The sequence below is a fragment of the Gigantopelta aegis genome, chromosome 8, assembly GCF_016097555.1.
Source record: "Gigantopelta aegis isolate Gae_Host chromosome 8, Gae_host_genome, whole genome shotgun sequence".
Classification (NCBI taxonomy): Eukaryota; Metazoa; Mollusca; class Gastropoda; order Neomphalida; family Peltospiridae; genus Gigantopelta; species Gigantopelta aegis.
Window position 1 is genome coordinate 76,803,735 of NC_054706.1, and position 27,702 is coordinate 76,831,436.

The window sequence follows — 27,702 nt, forward strand, 5'->3', positions numbered from 1 at the left end:
TTGTCTTGGACTTTTGTGCCGTCGGTGATGCTCCTGACCTACGGTAATTTCGTTAAGTTCGAACCCTGTACTTGTGCACAGTACACAAAACGTGGTAAGGATAGTCCAGCAGAAACATAAATCGTTTTTATTTACCAATTGAACATAAATCATGAAAGATATATAAAACAAAAATATCAACTCATTTTTCAATTACTGTAACTGTTATATGACGTTGGACATAAGATTATATATAGAATACTAAACGAGCTTGGCTGTCACACCATTTTTAAGACACGAGTGGAACAGTTTTGGTATCAGATACCAACACTGTTCACGAATTTCATTAATTTAAAATAAAAAAAATGGTGTAACAGGCAAGCTAGTTTTTTTATTTATTACAAACCAACTGTAACCAAGCCGCAACACAGAAGTAAGATGTCGTGATCTACGTCACGCTCACGCCACGTCAATATTACACTAGTTATATATTGAGCGATTGTTATGACATGAGCAATATCTTACACTGGTGTGTAATATAAAAGGACCATACATAATTAGAGAGGAAAGCCGCTGCCGCCGCACCCTACACTTTTCGATTATAGCAGCAAGGATATTAAATAGGATTTTTTGTTGCGGGCAGTGGGGGCATCTGAGTAGTTAATATACTAAAATTCCTTAAACGGATTTTCTATAATTTTTTCCGGATGTGTTTTGTTGCCCCCCCCCCAGCTACGTCCCTGCACAATATACTATCTACTACGACCTTTGTTACACCAATTATGGCTGGTGTAACTTTGCACGTTGGAGACCGGCCTCGGTGGCGTCGTGGTTAAGCCATCGGTCTACAGGCTGGTAGATACTGGATTCGGATCCCGGTCGAGGCATGGGATTTTTAATGCAGATACCGACTCCAAACCCTGAGTGAGTGCTCCGCAAGGCTCAATGGGTAGGTGTAAACCACTCGCACCGACCAGTGATCCATAACTGGTTCAACAAAGGCCATGGTTTGTGCTATCCTTCCTGTGGGAAGCGCAAATAAAAGATCCCTTGCTGCCTGTCGTAAAAGAGTAGCCTATGTGGCGACAGCGGGTTTCCTCTAAAAAACAGTGTCAGAATGACCATATGTTTGACGTCCAATAGCCGATGATAAGACAAAAAATCAATGTGGTCTAGTAGCGTCATTAAATAAAACAAACTTTACTTTTTTTGCATGTTGGAAAAACTCATTTTCTTATTTGCGAATTTATGTTTTCAGCTTTTCAAACAATAACTAAACGGATGTATGCCTAAGGAACGTTTTGTCCGTGCACGTCACTCATAGACTTCTTCAGTAGTTGCTTATACTACCGGTATCACGACTTCAGACTGTATTAATATATACTACTCAAAAGAATTTAAGGGTCAGACGATATTTTCGACATTATTTTCTGAATGTCAATTATATTAGCTAGACCATAATGTCACGCATGGTATTGTTCCATTTTGACGAAAGTGGGTCTAAGCAACCCATAAATGAATTAAAATCCACTGTCTGACACTGTTGACTAGTTCTAATGGCGAAAACATGCTTACATTTGCATGTAAATTAGGGCGAAAGCGAAAGGTCTGCTAAGTGCCCATAACTTGCTTTTTCACAAAGCGCTTCATTTGCACGCTTTGCACGTGTATTCCATGTTCCCAGTGCTGAATTTCCGTATAATTGGAGCTTGCGTTCGTGTACGGTGCACACTCCAAATTCGACAATGGTACGACTTCAACTGACTATCGAAGATCGAGGAAGGGCTATTGCTTGGCTTCAGGATGGCAATACGCAAAGAAATGTTGCTCTGAGACTTGGTGTCAGTCAGAGTGTCGTTGGCCGACCTGTGGCAACGGTACCAAGCAACGAATTCTGTTCGAAATCGTCCACGTTCGGGAAGACCCCGAAGCACTACAAATAGAGAGGACCGCTACATCACCAATATGGCTCTACGTCAACGCACAACTACTGCACGCCGATTACGTGACCATCTGCGGACTGCGACTGGAACTCGAGTGTCTGATCAAACCATACGCAATCGTCTGAGAGCCAATAATCTACGCTGCCGTCGACAGGCTGTTCGACCACCACTCCTACCACGTCACAGAACGGCCAGACGTCACTGGTGCACGCTTCATCTGCGGTGGCAACGTGTTCAGTGGGTTCGAGTGATGTTCACTGATGAGTCCAGGTTTAGTCTCCAGTTCAACGACGGTCGGGTTCGTGTCTACAGACGTCCTGGGGAGCGCTTCGCTGACGTTAACGTTAGACAACGTCACCGGTTCGGTGGTGGCAGCGTCATGGTGTGGGGCGGCATCTCTATCCACCACAGGACCCCCCTCTATGTGGTGGATGGCAATCTGAATGGAATCCGCTATCTGAATGAGATTATCCGGCCGTTGGTTCTCCCAGGCCTTCAGCAGATTGGCGGCGGGGCAGTTCTGCAGGATGACAATGCCAGACACCACCGCGCCAGGGTGGTAACGGACTTTCTCAGACAACAAGGTATCGCCAGGATGGATTGGCCAGCATATTCGCCTGACTTGGCCCCAATAGAGAACGCCTGGGACGAATTAGGCAAGAGAGTTCGGGATAACCATGCCCCTCCGGCCAACCTTCATGATCTGGGTCAACTTCTTATGGCAGAGTGGCAGGCCATTCCCCAAGAGTTCTTCAGACGTCTGATCAACAGCATGAGGCAACGATGTGTCGAGTGTATTCGCGCCAGGGATGGATTCACACACTATTAAACGAATGTTCTAATGTGTAAAATCCATGTTTGACAACCTTCAACTTTGACAGCATGTCATGTGACTTTCTTGTATACAGTGACGTTTATTTGTGTTTTTTTTGTAAATATGGAACAATAAATACAATTTTTGTTGTAGTTTACATCATGAATCTAATACACTCTGAAACTTATTTGGTTATACATTTTTGACCCTTAAATTCTTTTGAGTAGTATATATTCAAAATCTAGCGATCTTTTATAATTAAGTTTCAAAGAACTTTCTGGATGTAGTGCACATGACCAGACATTACAGCCTTACATGTACCAATCGTGGGCATCTTTTGGCACGGGACGTCCGCCTCCATAAAACAGATTATTAAAAAGATATAAGTTGTTTTGTTTAACAACGCACTCCTACCCTCACCTGGGTTGGACACTCAATAACACAATTACCATGCTATCATTGTATCAAGGTTGGTAGCCTATATTTGATTCACATAATTCTCAGGGTGACGTGGCCTGTTATAGAACTATTGTATAGAACTACTGTTTAAATCATACCAGTAACATTCTGCTCCCCTTTTGGAAATATTCAACTTTTGATGCCGCCTACTTCAGGTAAAGAGAGTTTGTTTTCTTTAACAACACTGGAGCACATTGATTAATTAATCAATCATCGGCTATTGGATGTCAAACATTTGGTAATTCTGACATGTAGTCATCAGAGGAAACCCGCTACATTTTATCTCAATGCAGCATGGGATCATTTATATGCACTTTCCCCCACACAAGAAAGCACATACCACGGCTTTTGACCAGTTGTGGTGCACTGGCTGGGACGAGAAAAAACCCAATCAGTTGAATGGATTCACCGAGATGGTCCGATCCTGCGACGCAAGCAAAGAAGAAAGGAAATGTTTTATTTAACGACGCACTCAACACATTTTATTTACGGTTATATGGCGTCAGACATATGCTTAAGGACCACACATATATAGAAAGAAAGAAATAAATGTTTTATTTAACAACGCACTCAACACATTTCATTTACGCTTAATTGGCGTCAAACATATGGTTAAGGACCACACAGATATTGACAGAGGATTTATATCGACAGATTGATTTATTAATCATCAGCTATTTGACGTCAAACATTTGGTAATTTTGACGTATAGTCTTAGAGAAAAAATCTGCTGTGTTTAAAAATCAGTAGCAAGGATGTTTTATGCACCATCCCTCGGACAGGATGGCACCAATGATTATTGATCCTGCCATGTATTGCACGTCATGCGTTAAAACTGGAAAACTGGAAACCAGTCACTAGGACATCCCCCCCCCCCCCTCCCCCCTCATGTTCAACAAGAAACATCTGCATATTTTTCTGTGCATATAACACCAGTTTCTAGTGTTAGCAACCACCTAATATTTGTCAGTCGCCCGTATACTAGCGACGGTCTTCTTTACATTTGCCCGATGATGCATTTTCGCACTGAAATCTAGTCGACTAGTGCATACACAAATGAAAGAAAGAAATGTTTTATTTAACGACGCACTCAACACATTTTATTTACGGTTATATGGCGTCAGACTAAGGTTAAGGACCACACAGATTTTGCGAGGAAACCCGCTGTCGCCACTTCATGGGCTACGCTTTCTGATTAGCAGCAAGGGATCTTTTATTTGCGCTTCCCACAGGCAGGATAGCATAAATCATGGCCTTTGTTGAACCAGTTATGGATCACTAGTAGGTGCAAGTAGTTTACACCTACCCATTGAGCCTTGCTGAGCACTCACTCGGGGTTTGAAGTTGGCATCTGGATTAAAAATCCCATGCCTAGACCGAGATCCGAACCCAGTACCTACCAGCCTGTTGACCTAACCACAAGGCCGGTTCCATAAATAAAACTGCAATGGCTACATACAACCATGGCTTATGAAGTGTTTTTGTTTTACGACACCACTAGAGCACGATTCAATGAATCATAGGCCAATTATTACATCAGAGGAAGCCCACCAATTTTTCCCAATGCAAGGATCTTTTATATACACAGAAAAGCATATACCACGGCCATTCGATAGTTGTGGTGCACGGGTTGAAACAAGAAAAAGCCAATGATTACCAGAGGTAGTTCGAACCAGTGACAAAAGCACCTCAACAGACTGCGCTAAATTCCACACCTTGGCTAATGAAGGCTGGCAATATTGTTTTTTTGGAAAAGCCTAGTGATTTAATAATACATATACACGGCAATAGAAAACAACACAGCAAGAGTATATTTGTTTCTTTTACTTAGTCTGTTTAATACAGAACTCTCTTCATCAAGTTACAAAGCGTCCACAGTTTGACACATTAATAGACTTTCTGTTCCTGTTTCTGCACTGCGACCCTCATATGGTTCTTGGCCAAGTAGTCCGTGAATTCCTGGTATGGCGGCTTTGTGAAGGCGGTCTCCTTCCACAGGTCCGGAGTCAGGTAGGCGTACGTCCTTGAGATGGCCTGGTAAGTCGCTTTAGCTGAAACAACAAAAGGTTTCTCTCTAGAATAATGCATCAAGTTTCACACAACAAATTTAAATTAAAAACTATGCATCTTTGTAAAAAAGGAAAAGAATATTTCTTTTAGTGACCCTTCAGCAACTGAACCCTTGCAATAGAGTAGCATACATGGAGACGGCAGATTTCCACTAACAGACAGGACAGTACATACCATAGTGTTTGATGTACCAGTCATGGGACACTGGTTGGGACAGGGAAAAGCACCCAGAACAGAGCCCTCAAAAGTACCCGGTCTCAAGCGGCAAATCGCCGCCTGAAACAGCTTTTGCAGCCGCCTACTTTTCGTTGATGGTAAAAAAAAAAAGTGCTTTCTCTTCTTTAATAAAGTCTGCTACAAAAGGGATCCAAACAAGGTGCCAAAATCGTTGTTTATTTGTCTTGAAACGCGATTAGTTCACATCGAAATTTGATTTTTCAAATGTTTCTCGGGGAGGGCCCCCAGACACCCCCCCCCCCTATCATCACTGTTGTAGCCTGCTACTTCTTAAACTATTGAGGGCGCTGACCCAGAATCCATCGTGGGCCATCGATCCTACGACTAATTGCACCTCGAGTGAGTGCTCGTGACCGAGCAACACTTAGTTTTAATTTTCTGGTAAGGAATTGCATCGATGTGCAAATGCAAGCAATAATAATCATTCCGCATTTAAGCAGCGTCCACTAGATGAATTTAATTCAGAGTTGTTTTCTGGTACAAAATTGCACCGATGTTCATTGCAAATCAATTTCGGCAATCCATGTTTAAGCAGCACCCACTAGATAAATTTACTTCCAGATTTCTTTAGTCATACTGATAACAGGAATTCAATTCTAACTTTCATATCGTTGTGGTAACCTATAGGTTACCAGGCTATATTTTGTGATAACTTGTAAATGGGAGGATTTCTCTGCACTTAAGATTTCAACTCTTGGGCAAGGCAAAAGTGTAAAAACGATAAAGACTTGATAGTTGATGGCATTTAGACAATCTTGATTTCAATAGATTTGTCCATCCAAAAAAATAAAAAATAAAAAAAAAAAATAATAGGTTTAACAACATTCCAGTCAATTAGTCGTTGTCTAACAGATGGTATAAAAAGAGAAAAGAAACTAGCTGTAGCTTCCTCCTTAAAAATAAGGAAACCAATCTTATAGTCACAAGAAAAGCACATAATTGAACTATAGACTTTTTAAAAAAAGGTGTGTACATACCAAAGTTTCCTAATGTAGCGGTTGATCCACGGGCTGCAGTGTAACAGTCATCAATACCAGCCATGTTCAACAGCTTCTTGGGAACTGGAGCACTCACGATGCCCGTTCCCCTGGGAGCAGGGATCAAACGTACTCGGACACTACCGCACTTGCCATTCAACTGAAAATAAATCACCAGTTTAGTATTCAAATAATATTCAGTTACATTACTTTGATTAATACAGCACTCTCAAGGCCTCTACTTGCCTTCTGTCATATGAAGCCTCCACTATTAAACCTTTATTGCAGAAAAACTTTAAAAAATACAAGAACTGTTCAAGTATTGACATGGCACTGCGGCATATGGCCCATGACAAAAGTTTAATTAAGACTAGTTTATTCTTAAGACCAAGTCTTAGGATAGTGGACAACAGGGAGGTGTGGAGAGAAGAGAAAGAGATGCAGAGGGGCATCGGTGAAACGACCCAGTGAGAGCACTATTTAGGGATGTTATTAATAGGCAGATTTCAGTGATTTTTCGTCACCTCTTTAATAAATGTTCAGCAGGTATAAATTTGTGCAAGCTCACAACTGAGATGTGTTTGAAAGCATGCTACTGCTTGGACAATAATAGCTGATAGTTAATGTATGTATGTATGTTTGTGTTAATATTTAAGATAAATCGGTGAAATTACGACATTCTTAAACTTTGTATCTACTTATTTAAAAGTCACATGCCATTCAGGCGTAGTAAAAAAAATTGTTTGGTTCCGGTTACCCGACCGTCCCTAAATTTTTGGTGCCGACCCTAAACTTTTTTTTAACCTTTTCCCCACCCTTTTTTTTCCCACCTGTTTTATTTAATAATCCATTAATATCAATCCCAATTTTCGTCGACTCTAAAAACAACTGCAGAGAGATGCCACGAGATCTGTCAGTCCAAGATCTCGTTACCAGAAGACCCGGAACACTTCGCGCAATTTTACTTCCGAAGAGTTCCAAATGAAAAGCTTCCGAGAGCCATTCGGAACTCCTCGTACATTTCCACGAAATATAGGCGTAGCGGAATGTGGCAAGGTGTTCCGATTCCTTGAATGTCGTTTCATTTGAAATTGATTTAAATACATGTGTAATATTATTTGATTTGAATGAGCACATTTTGGACATTCTACTCTGTAAATGGAAGATGCCATTGACACCACATGCTCGCGGACGTGTTCTCGTACTCATTCGGAACTACTCGGAACTTGTGAATCCAATCTTCAAAATGTTACGCTAGTTTACTGTTAAAAAGCAGAATGATACACATTTCCAGTCTATTTTGGTAGGGGAATTCCCTAAAACGTAATCGAACTTCTAGAAATACCGAGTTACGATTCAATGTTAAACATAAAGAGTAAACATGAAAATAGCCGATTATGCTGAAAAGATTACTTAAATTAAATATTTAAACATCAACTCTATCAATATTTTGCATTTGTTTGACAAATAACCCCTGTATTTATTATTAAATATGATGATATCCATGGCATTTGAAATGAACTGGTAGTACCCAAAACCTTAAGAAATGACAACTCTTTTCACATTTAATAGCGTCTGCAGTGCTGTAGTTGTGAGGGGGTGTAACCATGTTGTGGATCAGACCCTTAAAAGCAAAAATACAAACCTGTTTTACCTCTTTGTCAACAGTGCAAAGATACTGTGCCGTGTCCTTATGGACCTCTCTGCTATGAGGATAGTTAGTATGGAGATCTTTTTGTTAACTTATTTTGTTAATTTTTATTGACATCTTCGTTGTGTTCATGATGTACATTTTGTTACTGCAATACTGGCAATGAAATAGGCCGGGAAGATCAGTGTTGTTGCTGTAGTTGTGAGGGGGTGTAACCATTTTGTGGATTAGACCTTTGATATTAAAACTTTTTTCCAATGAACAAATTATAGTGTTATTTTAGTGTTATCGTAGTTTATAACCTTACCGTGTAGTATTAGACTTGGGTGGTGTTTACATTAATACCGATTGTGGTTTGACTAGGTTACGACATGTTTTTTTTTTTTTTTATAGAAAATAATTAATGATTCTCATTAGAGTATGTATTGTCAGTTGCACTGTAACACAAAGAAAGAGCTTTTAATATATTAATCTGCTATACTATTCAAGAAATATTAGCTCGAAAATGGTGTGTGTGTGTGTGTGTGTGTTTTCCCTACCTACCTACCCTATTTGTTTTTGGCATGTAACAGGAACCAAACAAATTTTTTTACTTGGCCTCATTGTAAACTGTAAGACTCTAGCCACCTTTAATTTCATTTTCATCTGCTAATTCTATTCTTAATGACATCACTGCTACCTCAGTACAAAAAGAAGAAAAATATTTTAACGATGCACTCGATGCATTTTGTTTACTGTTATATGGTGTCAGACATGGTTAAGGACCACACAGATATTGAGAGGAAACCTGCTGTCGCCTGCTGGACTACTCTTTTTGATTAGCAGCAAGGGATCTTTTATATGCACCATCCCACAGACAGGGATCGATCAAACACTGACCATGCATCGAGAGAGCACTGTACCACTGCGCTACGTCCTGCTCCACTCAGTACATGCTCTACATTAAGCACCAAAAGAAGCTTACCTTGCATGGGACAGTGTGAGGCTTTCCGATCCTGTTTCCCCAGTACCCTCGTCGGACCGGGATCACAGACAGCTTGGCGAGGATGATGGCCCCTCGAATGGCTGTAGCGACTTCCTTGGAGCACTTCACCCCCAGACCAACATGGCCGTTATGATCTCCCACGGCAACAAAGGCCTTAAAAGAAAAGACAATGTTTAATGCACGTCAAATAAGCCTAGAAACTACTCTAACCACTAGGTAAACATTTTAAAGTAAATTTAAACTTAAAAGACCAGTGCACCTCATTGCATTACACCTTTTTATACCTACAAGTTTCCTGCTTCCATCATACTAAAAACCTGCAATATACAGACAAAAAGTCAAGTTTTATATTCTTTTTAACTTCATATGTTTTGATTTTGTGATCAACTTATTTTAATTGAAACATTTCAATGAACAGGATAATGTATAGCATTATTTCCCTATAGTGTATAGTATAATGGACGTGATCAGATTTCTTTTTGTTCGTTATTGCATTGGAAATTTTATAGATATATAGTTCTAAACCATTAATCCTGTATTAGCTAATCAATTTTTAAACTCAGAAGCAATTGTGGCTGATCCAAATGAATGAATGTTTAATGACACCCCAGCACGAAAAATACATCGGCAATTGGGTGTCAAACTATGGTAAATGTAAACACAATGTGCGGCTGATCCAAATTTTGAACATAAAATAATATGGTTGGGTATTGTAAAATTGAGAGTATTCCAAGATCGAGACAGCAATTTATATTGTTGTCAGTTTCAAAGTATAGTTCTTCTGATCAGTCAATCGTAGGGTTTTGAAATTACAATACAGGGGACCTAATTCACTAAACTCTCGCAACTTTGCGATATCGCAGTGCAATGCAAAAAGACTTGCAAAGAGGATACTTTGTTGTCTAGCAAAGCCTAAGAGATCTTAGTGAATTAGGACCCTGGACCCATATTCACAAAACATCGCAAGTCTAGTTTTACATGTAAACGTAAATCTACGAATGAAGAGCTATTCACAAAACAACGTAAACGTAAGTTATGTATAAACTAATGCTGCACACAAGTCATAAACATAGAATAAATCAAGCACAATCGCAGTTATTTACCATTATTTGAGGAAAATGGCAATAATTGAAGAAGTTCGTGATGGTGAATGCCAACGGATTGAACATTATAAGTTGTAGAAGCATCATGAGGGGTGTATGGCTTTTTATGTACCCTCTGTGTTCTTTTACAGAGCATACAGAGGGTACATAAAAAGCCATATACCCCGAGAGATGCTTCTACAATGAATTTATCTTGCCGACATGTTAAACCATATAGCCAAATAATCAAAATAACGCCAGACAATAATTGTTAATAATTTATTAATGGAGCCGTACCACGCGGACGCAAACGAAACCACTTGCCAGTGACGAAAAATAGTTCCATCGATAAATGAGTTTTTTAACTTCAAATGTTTGTAATATGAAATTGTCTGAAACAGATTAATAATAAAAAAAAGTTTTTTTTTTTTTTAAATTATCAGAAATGTATGTATAAAAAAATTAAAATATTAACACTGTTGCTAATCGCACATTAATACAATAACACCACGACCGTAATTAGGTGGCCGAGTTCAACATTGCAGCTTTAAAAAGTATTGAAATAGTGTATTTTATAGTAAAAATAAAATTAATTATGTATACTTGATTATCAATGCTATTTATAATCCGATTATTGCTTTAGCATTAACTGGGGTGGCTTGAAACTGTTGGAAATTACAGACGGGGTACAAGAGAATTTGGCTCCACCCACAGGGGTATAAGGGATTTGTCCAACGGCAAACAACCAATGAGATTAAAGAATTTTACATGAAGGCGAAATAAAATTGTTTTGGCGATAGAATGGATGTTTTAGACTCGTCCAATTATTTCAAGAATTACAAGGAAGGAAGGAAATGGTTTATTTAACGACGCACCCAACACACTCTATTTACGGTTATATGGCGCCAGACATATGGTTCAGGACCACACAGATATCAAGAGGAAACCCACTGTCGCCCCTTCATGGGCTACTCTTTTCAATTAGCAGCAAGGGATCTTTTATATGCACCATCCCATTGTTACTCCAGTTGTGGAGCATTGGCTGGAACAAGAAATAGCCCAACAGGTCCATCGACGGGGATCGATCCTAGATCTTACCACTGGGCTACGTCCCGCCCTCAAGAATTACAAAGTACAAACGAACCTTAAATCGTGTTCTCTGTCCAGCTCTAGTCTGTTTCTGGACAGGCATGATCTTGAGTACTTCGTCCTTCAGCGTGCCAGGAGGAAGGAAGTAGTCAATGATTTCAAACTCCTGCAATCACAACAAACAAATAAACAATGAGGCCTATCACCCATTAGAGCGTAACAACTTAATTCTAAATTTTTACAGTAGTATATCATCCATTAAAATTGTAAAGTCCATCTAATGTTATATATTTACTTAAATTTTTAAAAGTTATTAGTTTGTGATGACTGCCCCTAGGGGTGCAACGATATGGTCAAAACCGTATTGCGATATAAGAAACTGTATTGCAATATAGTTGATATTATTTAAATTTAATATTTATGGGTTGTTTTTGTAATGAAAACAGAAGCCATAACTTTTTAATGATCTTTATTAGTTTCAGCCGTCAGGCTAAATATTTTAGGCCATTTTTTTTTTTTTTAAACACAATACTAGTCTACCAGAACACCGGTGTGACGGTGTCAAACTATTTATAAATTGTCACATTCGGAAATCCTTACTATCGGGCTTTTCCGAGGTTATTACCCGAGGTATTTTGAACGATCGGCCGAAGTATTCAGAGTTCAGTGAAAAACAGCAAAGTGTGATTCTCATTTGTTGGTTTATTTCTTTGAAGATGATAGCTGTAGCCGTATTCCAACGTAAATGAACAATGAATGATAATGTGTAAGTAACAAAACATTTATTTGTAATTATTGTTAATTGGTTATTTTCATTGGACTTTTAATACGTTTTGTTTAGAAGTTAGAACCAAGTATAACCGACCTATCACTTCGTATGCCAACAAGTAAGCCGAATACTAAACGTGATCGTTACATTTTGTCATCACCAATTAATAAAATGATGTGGTTTTTGTTTGTTTGTTTGTTTGCCTATTTCAAGTCAAATAAGATACAAGGAACAAAAATAGCGTATACAAATCGCGATACGCAAAACTGTACCGCGGTTTGTATCGAGCTGATCAATTATCGCGGTATACCGGTTTATCGTTGTAGCACTAACTGCCCCAGAGAACCATATCAAGTTTTAGAACTATCACTATCAGACGGCCACCGAACATCATAGTGAAGCTAAAAATATATTTAACTGCAGTTATAGTGAAATTACACAGTAAAATGTTAAATTTGATGTTAAATATAAATGATTTTCAAAGATGTACCAAGAAAAATTCAATACAAATATTATTAATTAGGTAAATTATACACCCGACTGCATTCAGCCGATACAACAGTCTATAAATCTCGAACAGTCACCCACCACAAGAGAATGAAAATGCTGCAAATTACTTTGATTGGCAGAGAGAAGAGATAAATTTCTTCCAAACTCTTGATCTTGAGATCCTTCACGAGACGCCCCAGCTTGGTAACAGGCATCCATTCCTTATCGCCTTCCTTTGCACCCCGGCCACGCCCTCTTCCTCTGCCGCGCCCTCGCCCTCTACCACGGCCCCGTCCTCTGTCGCCAAACCCTCCCCTTCCTCCCCTATCTCCAAACCCACCCCTGAAACCTCCACGACCACCGGCTGGTTCTGCATCCGCCATTGCTAAAACAAATTATAAAAATAAAGATGTATGTCGAGTCATGACAAACTACTAAATAGCAGCCACGTAGAGGGGCCAGATCCTAAAAATGTTTACTTCCAGAGTTGCACCTAAAACTGAACTTTAGAGCCATCCACCAGAGCTTCTACAATTTAAAAAAAATCCACTAGACATGGGATCAGTGGTTTTAAACATTTACTAGCTTAGCTCTACTTTACTTTAAGTCATACAATTTTACTAAATAATAGTAATAATCAGGTATGTCACCTGAAGAGGGAGATCGAGCTTAAAAACACTAACATTGGGGGGTTGGGGTGGGCACAGGATATTCATATTTACAAAATAGGCTTAACTTAAACATTTGATAAAAAAAAATTCACTAGCCGTCGGCCATTGCAATAATAGTTATTTACTAACTCAACATTAAATATCACTAGCCACGGGAGTGGGGCTACCATAATCTAGAAGCCCTGCATCCACATAAAAGTGTTAATTTTAAAATGTAATTTACAATGTACATGCAAACCTGGATATAAATTTAGGAGTTGTAAATAATAACCAGGAAATATTTTATTTTTAAAATTTTAATTATAGGCATTTCTAGACCATTAAAAATTGATTAGCAGCTATTGTTAAATGTTTCAGTATTGTGTAGTGATATCTGAAATGTATCACCTAGTGACGCTACGTCACAATATAGGCCAGCGAGCTTTGGAATACCAGTGTCAGAGTTGCCGTAGATTAGCAAAATGTGGGTGCTGTTGGTTTTCTTTTTGCAGTGATTAACATGTGGATTTGTTTAAATCAAGAAACTCTAAAATGATCGAGGCATCTGATGTCAAACAGGATTGTTGTGATATTAAGGTAGACAAGTCACTTTTCGGACCCTTGTTTTGGCTTCGAACACAATAAATAAAACATCAAACAGTAATTTTTTGATATATTTGACAAAAGGTACTTTTTATTTCTTTCATCTTTTAAAACTTAAAATTAATATTTTGTCCGGAATTATGAATTTTTTTTTAAAAATACTGACTCGTAAACAGCGTTGCTTGCATGTTATAGAAATTTGACAGTCAAGGTTAGTAGACCAGTTTTTATTTTTATGTGGTGAAGCATTGTAATAATAAAGCTAATTTTGAATCTGAATAACTATCAGTATTTGGTAGGACTTTCCTTTGGCACGGTCATGTGTAAAGAACACCATAAATACTTATCGTCAACGTCCCTAACTGCGTTATGCTTGCAACTCCGTTCAGTTTGTTTTCTCATGAATGGGTCATACAAAAAACATCCGATTTGTTGTCATCTGCAAGTCGTTCATTTGTGAGGTTTTTCTTCACAGTTCAGGAACATTTTCATTACTAATAAAGTTCAGACAAGCAAGTATCTAAATACAAAATTTTACAAACCCCTAAAATCATTAATCTGACCGTCGTTTTTGTTTATTCCTTAAAATTACCGACATCAGGTCCACACGATTCGTAGAAATAGACTTAAAATGGAGGAAGATGAATTATCATTCGGTACTTGTCACATGACCTCACACTTCCAGATCAACAAGGCCAAATCATTTAATTTTTATGATTTTTAAGTCTCCTGTTGTTAGAATTTGTTTTCAATTATTATATTTGATCTGCAAAATATATGCTACATTTTTGTGCCTCTACTGTAGTGAATAGTATTCATAATCCATTCATAACAATTGTAAACAATTTCGAATGTATAAACTGTGTTAATTGAGAATCAATTCGTTAAAATAATAAATTTTACACACTATTCACTGGTATGAACGTAATGCTGATCAGTAATGACATCAATTGTTAGCGATGTGTGTTGGTAAAACGTGGACCGGACCACAACGCTCGACAAACTGAACATTTCCTTTAAAAAAAATATTAAACGTGTTCGTCAACTATACATTTTTCATGTAGTGGCCTTAAATATAGAAAACAATGAACCGCAAATGCGCAGTACGATACTTTTTGCAAACGCATGTGCCTGAACACAGAAATGCTGCACTCTTTCCCGCTTACTGGAGGGTGCTTCACTTTTGTTTACTAGAATAGATTTGTTTTACATCCACATTGTTAATTTTTCACGTTAACCTATAGCCCGAGTACTCTGACTGTAAGAGAGCTAGACGGACATTTGGACATAAACACGCTCTCATTACAGTCAGAGACCAACCTATGTCTTTTTTTGGCAATTCCTAACTACCAAACGGTAGGCAACGAGTCCCGCTCTAATACCACAACAATCCTATGTTTGACGTCAAATACCTTTACATCAATCATTTTCGAGTTAAGTGATACAAAAAAAATCCACATATTAATCACTAATACACATACTACAAAAAGAAACCCGACAGCACCCACATTCAGCTACGCTTCGTGACACTCCGTCGCAACAATTACAAAGCTTGGCGATCTATTTCGAGACTGGGCGATTCCGCCTTGTGCAGCAGTTACAGGGGCCAATTTATTTGGTTTCACATATTGTTGCTGAAAAATGTAAAATAATAATTCCGTAAATATCGCACTCATGTTTGTTTTGTTAGGTAAACGCAGTTTGAGACATCGATGGTACAAATTAGGGTTAGCGACAGTGCCAAAGTCAAGTCCTTCCGTCCAAATGTCCATCTAGCCTAGCTATCTATAATCTTACAGTCGAGAGTACTTGGGCTACCTAGGCTAAACTGAAGATGCCTTAGAAGTTAGATGGGGATGGGGAGGGGGAGGGACCAGCCACAGCGGGTATTTTACCGTTAAACATAAAAAGACTGGTTAAATGTTGATCCTGATAATTAAGACCGTATTTACACGCCTAAACCGGGTTAGAAAACCACCTGTAGATAGGTCTTTAGTAAATGATATAAAAAAAGACTGCATCTTTAAATTTAAATTACATAAAAGATGTCAATTTAAAAAAAAAAAAAAATCAGTATTTCGAAACATAAATAACAAATTTATACTTTATTACATTGCTAATATGTAATATTAAGTAGTAGTGAATCTCATGAACATTTATTAAATTGGATGTCGTTGATAAATCAGCGATTTTATTGGAAACATTCAATAACACGTCTCATTTCTTACGTGATTTTTTTGGAAAGGATTACTTCCGGTTCATGGTCTTGCCAAGGGACATAATCCGAATTGTACCGCTACTCTTTCAGGTCGCACACCACTACATTTGAAGCATAAATATGAAGTATATATAAATAACAACGATCGTGATGATCAGGTTTGCTATGTATATTTAACAATTCTGATCTTAACTATGGTTAACAGAGCATTCATCTGGTTGATGGCCTCCGTTTGGCCGTTTTTATGGCACATTATATGACAGCCTACATGGCAACATTAAAAAACACAAACATACATGTATATGATGTATGATCAATGGAAGACATGCTTTTCTTTAGTTTCATATTGAAGATACATACACCATGATAACAGATACACCATGTAATGTCTTTTAATATGTATATCCTGCAGTGCGAATTTCACAACAATGCTCATAACAATTGTGTGACGTCCATATTGTTGCCATGCGCATTTCATAACAGGACAATTTTAAATATACATTTGCAAGGTCAAATATAGAATAACTAATTGGTACATGATGGGTTCTTAGAAAACATAAGTTTTTAAATTATAATTTCTAATTTGTGTATTTGCAAACACAACAACGGTATCGACGTTCAAAATGTCAGGAGTAACAGTATGGACAGTAAGAGTGAAGACAATTTTAAATATTTTTTACAGTGATGTTGTTTATTGCATAAAATATTACATAACTCAGATAGAGCACATTGATTTATTAATCATCTGCTGCTGGATGTCAAACCTTTGGTAATCATAATATATAGTGTTAGAGAGGAAACCTGCTACATTTTTCCATTAATAGCAAGGGATCTTTTATACAGCCAATCCCACAGACAGGATGGCACATATTACGATATTTGACATAGCAGTCGTGGTGCACTGGCTGGAACGACAAATAGCCCAATGGACACACCGACGGGGACACATATAGCGATATAAAAACAAACAACAACAACCCCTCAACAATAACAACATCAACAAACAAAACAACAAAAAACAAAACGAACAAATACCCCCCCCCCCCCCCCCCCCACACACACACCAAAAACTGCCAACCCCTTAAGCATACATTATGAGGAGAATCAGTGAAGCCATTTTGTTGCCATTGTAGCTTTGAGTATTTTACCAGTAATTTAAAGCAGATCCTTCTGATACATTGTATTATTTAAGAATGTTTTCATTGGTTGTGGTGGCTAAAGCGCTTAATTGTTACTATGTCTGTGATTGGTTCCAGTAATCTTTACATTATATTATTATTGTTATTCCGTGCTGCATAATATATATGTATCTGACAGTAATCAACACATAAGCGTTGGAAGATGATAGCAATTGGATTGGGGGGGGGGGGGGGGGGGGGGGAGCAGTTATATTGTAAACTGCCTTTGAACTTGAGGGTGTGTGTGTGTGTGTTATCACCCCCACCCCCCTCCCCTGACATTGCAAGATGATAGTAACTAAGGGGCAGGTGGTAGTGATATTGTGTGTGTGGGATGCACTGTCTTCTGATTTGGGTGACCAGTGCCGCCTGGCACCGCCCCCCGCCCCGGTTCCGACACCTATGACACATTAATATTCCTTCTGACTCCAAGTAAAGTGCCGTCCCATACGCCCGTGGTCTTGTCTGGCGCTAAGTCAGATTGTGAAGGCATGTCACGTTTCTCTTCTGGCTTATCTTGTATGCTGTGTCGTAGCCTAAATCCGCTTCTCTTTAGAGTTTAAAGTCTGATGACCTACCGTATCAAATACACATTCTGAAGGACATCTACATTACAGCTAGCCTGGTAAGAAAATACATGTCAATATTAACGTTTATTTGTAATAATAAAAAACCCCTTAGGTTATCATATTTTAGGATAATAGGAACCGGCGTGTGTATTATTGGAGTGTAATGAAACGAAGTGTATTGTATAGTAATAACACGACGAAAGTGATATTCAAAGTAAATAAAATGTTGTTTATACGGATAGATCGGAATAAATTGGCCCCGGAAGTTTGAGGATGCTCAGATTTCCACATAACCACTATGACTATATGTGGTATAAAACAGAAGCATAAATCTCCAGTTATTATATCTGCATTGGATAACGCCATCGCAGAAAGCCTGCTCACGCCTTGTAGGCCTTAATAAGCACAACGGGTTACAACTAGTTTGAACATCACGACGTAGATCCTAGGGCTAGAGGTGGGGGTGGGGGTGGGGGGAGTAAACCATGTCTATCGTCTACATGCCTGTGTGTCTATTAAGATTTGTGCCGTGCCTGTGCCTGTGTATGCGTTTATGTATGTATGTATGTATGTGTGTGTATGTGTGTGTATGTATGTATGTACACGTGTGTGTATGTGTACATATGTATGCGCATGTGTACTAGTATTCGTGTGTGTGTGTATTTTCATGTGCATTTTTATGTGTATGTGTGCATGTGTATTTACATCTATTCGTATGTGTATTTACATGTAAATGTGCATGTGCACGTGTATTTGTATGACATCTGCATGTTTATTAATTGCTGTTGTTCTGTTTCATTTTAGTTTTTTTCTAAAGACACAGCAATGCAAGCACATCTTGACATTCGGTTCCTAACCTTGCTGCTTCCCGTGTACGCCATCTACGTCATGTCGCCCTCCATGACGATAGCCTTGTCGCTAATGACTGTCCTCAGTCTGGCTACCTTGGTCTTCACCACCGTCAAGAGGATGAGACTCCCCACCGCATGCCGGACAGTCGTTATTACCGGGTGTGACTCAGGTATCACTTAACATACGTTCGTGACCTTCTTTCCTTACATACACTCTTCATATCAGCACAGATCTGTTGTTTTATGACACCACGAAGAGTCCAGACAGTCGTTATTACAGGATGTGACCCAGTTATCCCGTAACACACATTCGTGACGTTCATTTCTTACATACACCCTTCACTTTAGCACAGATCTATTATTTTGTTTCACCATGAAGAGTCCAGACAGTCGTCGTTATAGGATGTGACCCAGTTATCCCGTAACACACATTCCTGACATTCATTCCTCTTCTTATACATACACCTATAATAAAAATTCGATATATTTATACATTTCAGGATTTGGGAATGCTCTGGCCAGAAAACTCGACCAGACGGGTTTCACGGTGTTTGCTTGTTGTCTTTTTGTAAATGAACCAGGAGCGAGGCAGCTGGAGAAAGAATCGAGTTCTCGTCTGCGCACTCTCCAACTTGACGTCACTTCCGATGCCGACGTCCAGAGTTGTCTTCAATATGTTGCAAAACACTGCGGAACAAACGGTAGGAGATGTTTCAGAGTTGGTTAAAAACAATGGAATTATCATTTTTCTATGTCAGGTGATTTCGTTTTTAATATTTTTTAAATCTAAACGATTGCGATTGTCGAACACTCGACTGCTATCGTATTTAAAGAAAGAAAAAATAGTTCGTACTAGTTCAGATTAGAATTTTGTTTTATTTTAGGTTTGTTTTTTATAATTACAGAAAATACATACTGAGTATGGGATTTCCACAGCACTAATTGAGATTAATTTATTTTACCAACTATGATGCCATTCTCGCAATAATTTCAACATCGTTAGCTACTGGTGGACTATTATTATATCCAGAACACAGACTCATCCTTGTTTTATCGTGACTTCTTTCCTGCACAGCATGCCTAGCATTAGATCTACAGCTACTGTAACTGTCTGATACTACATAGTGTTCCATTTCCTTCTTTTCAAGGCTTGTGGGCGCTGGTCAACAACGCTGGTGTCATAGTGTACGGTGACGTTGAGCTGTGCAGCGTGGAACTGTACAAGTCAGTGTGTGACGTCAACCTGTTCGGACTCATCCGAATGACGAAAGCATTTTTACCTCTTGTGAGAAGAGCTCACGGTTTGTCAGCATCATGCCGAGACACATTGGCTTTCTTACTAGGTGTCCAGAACATGTGGCAAAATCAGAAATGTTTTAGTACTTAAATTTTAATTTCATATTTATATTTTCTAGGTTTACAATATTTATTCACGATTGTTATATTTGGATAATATATGGTAGTAAAACATAATTTTCTTGCTTTTTTAAAATTTGCTAATGATATACTGTTCCTCCAAAGAAAAATAGGCTACGAACAGGTGTTTTTAGGAATGACAATCCCACTGCAGTCTATGTAGGATGTATCGTACTGGATAGTTGCAGTCCTCCTAGTAATGACGAAACACCTGACAGTGATTCATTAGAGCAGTCGTGATCTTGTTAAATATACTTTTGACTCTGTCTTGTGCAGATATACGATTTTGAAGGTTTTGTCGTGCAGATTCAGTCATGACTGTCATGTTACAGTTTTAGATAGCTCCATGGACCTTTCTTTGTACGGAAGCAATCACGACGTTGCCTAACATCCTTTTGACTTTGACTTGTGCAAAAATACGATTTTGATGTTCAGCTTTGTAGAGGAAAGTTCTATTTTTAATGTAAATAATAATATTCATATACTTGCCTTGTTTGACACCCAGTGGCCGATATGTATTTTTGTGCTTGGGTGTCGTTGAACATTAATCAATCAATCAATCAATCACTCAATCAGTCAATCAATTCATTCATTCCATTTTGCACACTGACAGGTTAAATATGCGTTTCATTCAGGACGTGTTGTGAACGTGACCAGTGTACGCGGACTTGTAGCGATTCCCTGCTATTCGGTGTACGCCATCACCAAGTTCGGGATAGAAGCATTCTCGGACTCTCTTCGCTTAGAAGTACGACCATTCGGGGTGAAGGTCATTGTTGTAGAACCTGGACTCTATGGAGGAGCCACCGGTATTCTCAATGAATTTAATGTATGAAATATCGTTATAATGGTACTGTATATATAAACTTATAATTTGTATAATTATAATAATATCGCATTATATGATAACATAATATATAGAGGTTATTACCAAATGGTGTTTAGGTATCATAAATATATGATATTGATGATACTGAAACACACGATGGTAATAATCTCTTTATCATATAATCTCAAACTTAATAGAACGTATTTTTCTAAACTGTATATGCAACTATAATTCCAGTCAGCATCAATGGATATTCAAATGACATTTGACTATGTCACGAGTGTGTCATTTTGAATGGGAACGAAGTTGGATATTCTTACATAAAAATAAACTCGTGCATAACGTTTATTTTTGTTTTCAGAAAGCTGGATAACTTTGAATGTAAAGTTGCTGTTAACATGGGTTTTTTTGTTTGACGACTGTTGATGTATACGTCAATTCTGGAATGTCACCGTAGTACGTTTGCTTACATCTAAATAAACGTAGTGCCGCAACCTCATTAATTTACATTTAATTTGCAAAGTTATAAAATTCTGAATGTATCCGATATGAAAAATATCACATATATTTATTACATTGGCTACCATACCTATTATATGATGAGCACTGATATTCTGACAAATGCCCTTTTGAAGTTGAAACCCTTCCCACCACAAAACACCGCGAAACCGGCCTAGATATATAGCTGTTTGTTCCTTTTGTAATATTTCAGAAAGAAAGACTCCAGAGGACCATTACAAAACTGGCGGAAAAAGCTAGCCCGGAAGTGAAAGCCGCTTACGGCGAGGATCGTCTGTTTCGGCTGCTTGAACGTAACATCCGGGGAACTTCACACCAGAATCAAACCATGGACCCCGTCATTGAAGTCATGGAAGACGCTGTCACGCTGAAGTACCCACCCCAACGAACTCTGGTGGCCGGGAGTAGCAGAATTATGGATATTGATTGTGTTGAGTATATATAATTTCGTTCACAATCTAGTGACTGCTTAACAGTAATTGGAAGAAGGAAAGAAATGTTTTATTTAACGACGCACTCAACACATTTTATTTACGGTTATATGGCGTCGGACATATGGTTATGGACCACACAGATATTGAGAGAGGAAACCCACTGTCGCCACGTTATGGGCTACTCTTTTCGATTAGCAGCAAGGGTTCTTTTATATGCACCATCCCAGAAACAGGACAGTACATACTATGGTCTTAGTTACACCAGATGTGGAGCACTGGCTGGAACGAGAACTATCCCAATGAGCTCGATTCCCAGTCTGGAGCTCCACGCGGTAAGACGTGTTTGTTTCGCTTGTGCACACTGCACGTGCTTTCGTGTGCTCGACTTGGGGGTCCTTCATTTCGTTGTTTTTGTCAGCGAAATGAAGTTTACTACTGGGATGTATGCGGCCATTGGAACTGATTGAACGCTGGAACGTTTCTCGTTTCGACAGTCTGCACCACCTGGATGGATTCCTTTTTAGCGAGATTCCTTGCCTCCACGTCATTTCTCCGTCTGACTGTCGACTTGGTTTTTTTCGTGACTTGTATGACGGCCATTCTGCAGAACGCCACGGTTGTTCGCGTTTAGTCTCTACATGTCCGAGCCTGTCCTAGCAGCACTGGAAGATTGACCGCCCCACTCTAAGAAGAAATAGGAAGCGGGGTCGGCCCCTACTACTCTTTTTCTAGACTTTACCTTGCTTTATAGTGATACCATCTCGTATCCTTCGGAGTCGGTCCCGTCCGCACCACTATACCAACCCATGACGACTGGACTATACCCTAGTCTGATACTCTCTCTCGTTCAGACGGATCCGGCTTCTCAAGATCTGTATTTCAGCACAGCACTAAACCTTCAACGTCTATCGACTGTCAATCTAGGGGTTTTCTTGACGGGATGCAACCCATCTCGTCCCTTTAAGCTGTGCACCCAAACGGCCTTAACGAGGCCATTCGCGTGGACATATCGATCGGACTTTAGACTTTTAGATCTGCGTTCAAAATTTTATGTCGAAATTACTTCTTTTTTTTAAAAATATTATTAAATAGTCCGATCCTCTCTTCTTTCTCTTATTTAGTTTTGGACTGTCCTTCTAAAATGCTCCAAATTATGTAAATATTCGGCCGAGCAGTCAATTATTTTTATTTTTGGCTTGTAACCTTTTTTTATTTTTTTATTTATTCTATTAACTTTTTTACTAATTGCTATTTTGAAAATTCTGCCCATTTTCACCCCCCCTCCCCCCTTCCCCTCCATCCCGAGTCAGGCCACCGCTCTTATCGGAGGTCGGACACGGGATGGGCGTGTTCGAAACCCTAGTGGTATATGGGCACGTTAAACTAGTTATCATCATCACCAATGAGCTCACCGACGGGAATCGATTCTAGATCGATTGCTCATCAGGCGAGCGCCGTACTACTGAGCTGCGGCCCGCCCCCAAACTGTAATTGGTTTTGAGTATATAGAATATTTTAAAACACTAAGTGGCAATTGACAGGATTCGAAAATACTGCATCGATTCTAATGGCCCACGTCCTTAATTTTAATGGCCCGCCCGTCGGTGGACCCATTGGGCTATTTCTCTTTCCAGCCAGTCGCCACTTCATGTGCTACTCTTTTCGATTAGCAGAAAGGGATCTTTTATATGCACCATCCCACAGACAGAATAGTACATACCACGGCCTTTGTTACACCAGTTGTGGAGCACTGGCTAGAACGAGAAAAAGCCCAATGGGTCCACCGACGGGGATCGATCCTGGACCGACCGCGGATCAAGCGAACGCTTTTACCACTGTTGAAATGAAATGAAATATGTTTGTTGGTCTAAATCAATTTACAATCTAGTTACCGGTTGATTTTGTTGAGGATAAATATTTATTTATCGTCCTGTTCCTGTTTGATATTGATTATTGCAGATGGCGTTTCATTGTTGTCGAGAGCGGTACATTACTAAAAATAGCTTAATTTTAATAATTAATTTTGTTTTATTATTTTCAGTTATTGGCTCGAATGCGGCCGTATCTTCCTACATTTGTGACTGATATTCTGGTCGAATACTTCAATGGAATTCCCATCTCGCGTTCTAGCTACAAGTCCAACTGAACATCATGATATACAGAATGTAGTTTTCTTTAAAACGTTAATCTCCACTCATCATATTTATAACATCACTTACTAAATTAACTGCAAAATATAACCACACTTACAATTTTAATATATGTGTGTGGCATCAACTGTTATTTTTAACTGCCTTCACAACTGTTACCATGCAAGGCACAACAAATCGAGAGATTCCGGAAATTATCCTATACAGAATCATATCAGGGGAGAAGTACGACTGATACATCAAAGGCCGTGGTATGTGCTATCCTATCTGTGGGATGGTGCATATAAAAGATCACTTGCTGCTAATCGAAAATAGTAGCCCATGAAGTGGCGACAGCGGGTTTCCTCTCTCAATATACGTGTGGTCCGTAACCATAATTATGTCTGACGCCATATAACCGTAAATAAAATGTGTTGAGTGCGTCGTGAAATAAAACATTTCCTTCCTTCGTATGGTAACGCGTTGTACTTGTTTACAAAATTCGAGTTCCTTCAGTCGTGGGTTCGAGTCCCTGACCTGAAGGCACACAAAGTTCAACGGCCATTAGAACGATCGTATAGGTTAATGCAAGAGAAACCAACCAAACATTACTCTGCGTTCACAGGTGTAAGAGGGTAGGACAGGGAAGGAATGTTTATTTTAACGACACGTCAGCACATTGTAAACTACGTCTATTTGGAGTGTACCATACAAGCTGCATGCGGTCGTTTGTGTGCACGTTCCTCAGACACGACGCTACATATCATCGTGTGATATATCAGTTGTTGGGAACTGGATAGGACGGCAAAAACGTCCACGAGTCGATCAAGGACAATCGATCCTACGAGCCATCACACGTGAGACGAGCGCTCCAGTGGAGAGGAAGACTGCTTCAACAGTAACAAATAACTGCGCTGGTCTACAGGTTTCACTATTTTCATTATTCACATATTCTAGAAACCCTAGAACATATTAACATATAACACACAATACAAAACGTAACTATTATTAAAGCCCCATTGGGCTATTCCTCGTTCCAGCCAGTGCTCCATGACTGGTGTAACAAAGGCCGTGGTATATATTATCCTGTCTGTGGGATGGTGTATATAAAAGGTCCCTTGCTGCTGGTCGAAAAGAGTAACCCATGAAGTGGCGACAGCGGGTTTCCTCTCTATATCTGTGTGGTACTTAACCATATGTTTGACGCCATATAACCGTAAATGAAATGTGTTGAGTGCGTTGTTAAATAAAACATTTTCTTCTTCTTCTATTATTAAAATTTGTTTTATTTAACGACACCACTAGAGCACATTTATTAATAATCGGCTATTGGATGTCAAACATTTGGTAATTCTGACATAAATAGTCTGAGAGAGGAAACCTGCTACATTTTTCATCCGTAGCAAGGAATCCTTTATTTACACATACCATGGGTTTTGTTATACCAGTCTTAGTCCACTGGTTGGAACAAGCCGACCGACGGGGATCGATCCTAGACCGACCGCGCATCAAGCGAGCGTCTTACTAAATTACCAATGGGCTACGTCCCGCCCGATAGCTATTATTACTATAATAATAAACTGACCACACAGGTGTAAAGACCTGACCACACAGGTGTAAAGACCTGACCACACAGGTGTAAAGACCGCTGTAATAAACTGACCACACAGGTGTAAAGACCTGACCACACAGGTGTAAAGACCTGACCACACAGGTGTAAAGACCGCTGTAATAAACTAACCACACAGGTGTAAAGACATGACCACACAGGTGTAAAGACCTGACCACACAGGTGTAAAGACCGCTGTAATAAACTGGCAACACAGGTGTAAAGACGACTGTAATAAACTGACCACAGAGGTGTAAAGACCGCTGTAATAAACTGACCACACAGGTGTAAAGACCGCTGTAATAAACTGACCACACAGGTGTAAAGACCGCTGTAATAAACTGACCACACAGGTGTAAATACCGCTGTAATAAATTGACCACACAGGTGTAAAGACCGCTGTAATAAACTGAAAACACAGGTGTAAAGACGACTGTAATAAACTGACCACACAGGTGTAAAGACCGCTGTAATAAACTGACCACACAGGTGTAAAGACCGCTGTAATAAACTGACCACACAGGTGTAAAGACCGCTGTAATAAACTGACCACACAGGTGTAAATACCGCTGTAATAAATTGACCACACAGGTGTAAAGACCGCTGTAATAAACTGAAAACACAGGTGTAAAGACGACTGTAATAAACTGACCACACAGGTGTAAAGACCGCTGTAATAAACTGACCACACAGGTGTAAATACCGCTGTAATAAACTGGCCACACAGGTGTAAAGACCGCTGTAATAAACTGACCACACAGGTGTAAAGACGACTGTAATAAACTGACCACACAGGTGTAAATACCGCTGTAATAAACTGACCACACAGGTGTAAAGACCGCTGTAATAAACTGACCACACAGGTGTAAAGACCGCTGTAATAAACTGACCACACAGGTGTAAAGACCGCTGTAATAAACTGACCACACAGGTGTAAATACCGCTGTAATAAACTGACCACACAGGTGTAAAGACCGCTGTAATAAACTGACCACACAGGTGTAAAGACGACTGTAATAAACTGACCACACAGGTGTAAAGACCGCTGTAATAAACTGACCACACAGGTGTAAATACCGCTGTAATAAACTGGCCACACAGGTGTAAAGACCGCTGTAATAAACTGGCCACACAGGTGTAAAGACCGCTGTAATAAACTGACCACACAGGTGTAAAGACCGCTGTAATAAACTGACCACACAGGTGTAAAGACCGCTGTAATAAACTGACCACACAGGTGTAAATACCGCTGTAATAAACTGGCCACACAGGTGTAAAGACGACTGTAATAAACTGACCACACAGGTGTAAAGACCGCTGTAATAAACTGACCACACAGGTGTAAAGACCGCTGTAATAAACTGGCCACACAGGTGTAAAGACCGCTGTAATAAACTGACCACACAGGTGTAAAGACCGCTGTAATAAACTGACCACACAGGTGTAAAGACGACTGTAATAAACTGGCCACACAGGTGTAAAGACCGCTGTAATAAACTGACCACACAGGTGTAAATACCGCTGTAATAAACTGGCCACACAGGTGTAAAGACCACTGTAATAAACTGACCACACAGATGTAAAGACCGCTGTAATAAACTGGCCACACAGGCGTAAAGACGACTGTAATAAACTGACCACACAGGCGTAAAGACCACTGTAATAAACTGACCACACAGGTGTAAAGACCACTGTAATAAACTGACCACACAGGTGTAAAGACCTGACCACACAGGTGTAAAGACCGCTGTAATAAACTGACCACACAGGTGTAAAGACGACTGTAATAAACTGGCCACACAGGTGTAAAGACCGCTGTAATAAACTGACCACACAGGTGTAAATACCGCTGTAATAAACTGGCCACACAGGTGTAAAGACCGCTGTAATAAACTGACCACACAGGTGTAAAGACCTGTCCACACAGGTGTAAAGACCTGACCACCCAGGTGTAAAGACCGCTGTAATAAACTGACCACACAGGTGTAAAGACCTGACCACACAGGTGTAAAGACCTGACCACACAGGTGTAAAGACCACTGTAATAAACTGACCACACAGGTGTAAAGACCACTGTAATAAACTGACCACAGAGGTGTAAAGACCTGACCACACAGGTGTAAAGACCACTGTAATAAAATGACCACACAGGT

At 39.4% G+C, this 27,702-nt stretch overlaps 2 protein-coding genes across 2 annotated transcripts; one reads left to right on the top strand and one right to left on the bottom strand.

Annotated features, from left to right (window-relative positions):
- Positions 1-5,004: 5,004 nt before the first annotated feature.
- Positions 5,005-12,942, bottom strand: LOC121378980 (40S ribosomal protein S2). The gene is made up of 5 exons (XM_041507404.1): positions 12,673-12,942; positions 11,342-11,452; positions 9,095-9,268; positions 6,480-6,639; positions 5,005-5,246 (listed from the first exon to the last, which is right to left on the bottom strand). Exons 1-5 carry the CDS (start codon positions 12,925-12,927, stop codon positions 5,083-5,085), a joined length of 864 nt encoding a protein of 287 aa, XP_041363338.1. The 5' UTR covers positions 12,928-12,942; the 3' UTR covers positions 5,005-5,082.
- A 3,568-nt stretch (positions 12,943-16,510) lies between these two features.
- Positions 16,511-24,307, top strand: LOC121379323 (retinol dehydrogenase 7-like). Its single transcript, XM_041507894.1, has 7 exons — positions 16,511-16,662; positions 18,567-18,783; positions 19,114-19,314; positions 19,762-19,914; positions 20,665-20,858; positions 21,571-21,807; positions 23,853-24,307. Exons 1-7 carry the CDS (start codon positions 16,639-16,641, stop codon positions 23,955-23,957), a joined length of 1,131 nt encoding a protein of 376 aa, XP_041363828.1. The 5' UTR covers positions 16,511-16,638; the 3' UTR covers positions 23,958-24,307.
- Positions 24,308-27,702: the final 3,395 nt, after the last annotated feature.

Coding starts and splice junctions, on each gene's coding strand:
- LOC121378980 (XM_041507404.1), bottom strand. CDS start 12,927: ATGGCGGATGCAGAACCAGCCGGTGGTCGTGGAGGTTTCAGGGGTGGG. Junction 9,269..11,341: donor GACAGAGAACACGATTTAAG/GTTCGTTTGTAC, acceptor TTTTCTTTTAAG/GCCTTTGTTGCCGTGGGAGA. Junction 5,247..6,479: donor CGCTACATTAGGAAACTTTG/GTATGTACACAC, acceptor TTGTTGTTTCAG/CTAAAGCGACTTACCAGGCC.
- LOC121379323 (XM_041507894.1), top strand. CDS start 16,639: ATGTCAGGAGTAACAGTATGGACA. Junction 19,315..19,761: donor AAAACACTGCGGAACAAACG/GTAGGAGATGTT, acceptor CTTCTTTTCAAG/GCTTGTGGGCGCTGGTCAAC. Junction 20,859..21,570: donor GTATTCTCAATGAATTTAAT/GTATGAAATATC, acceptor GTAATATTTCAG/AAAGAAAGACTCCAGAGGAC.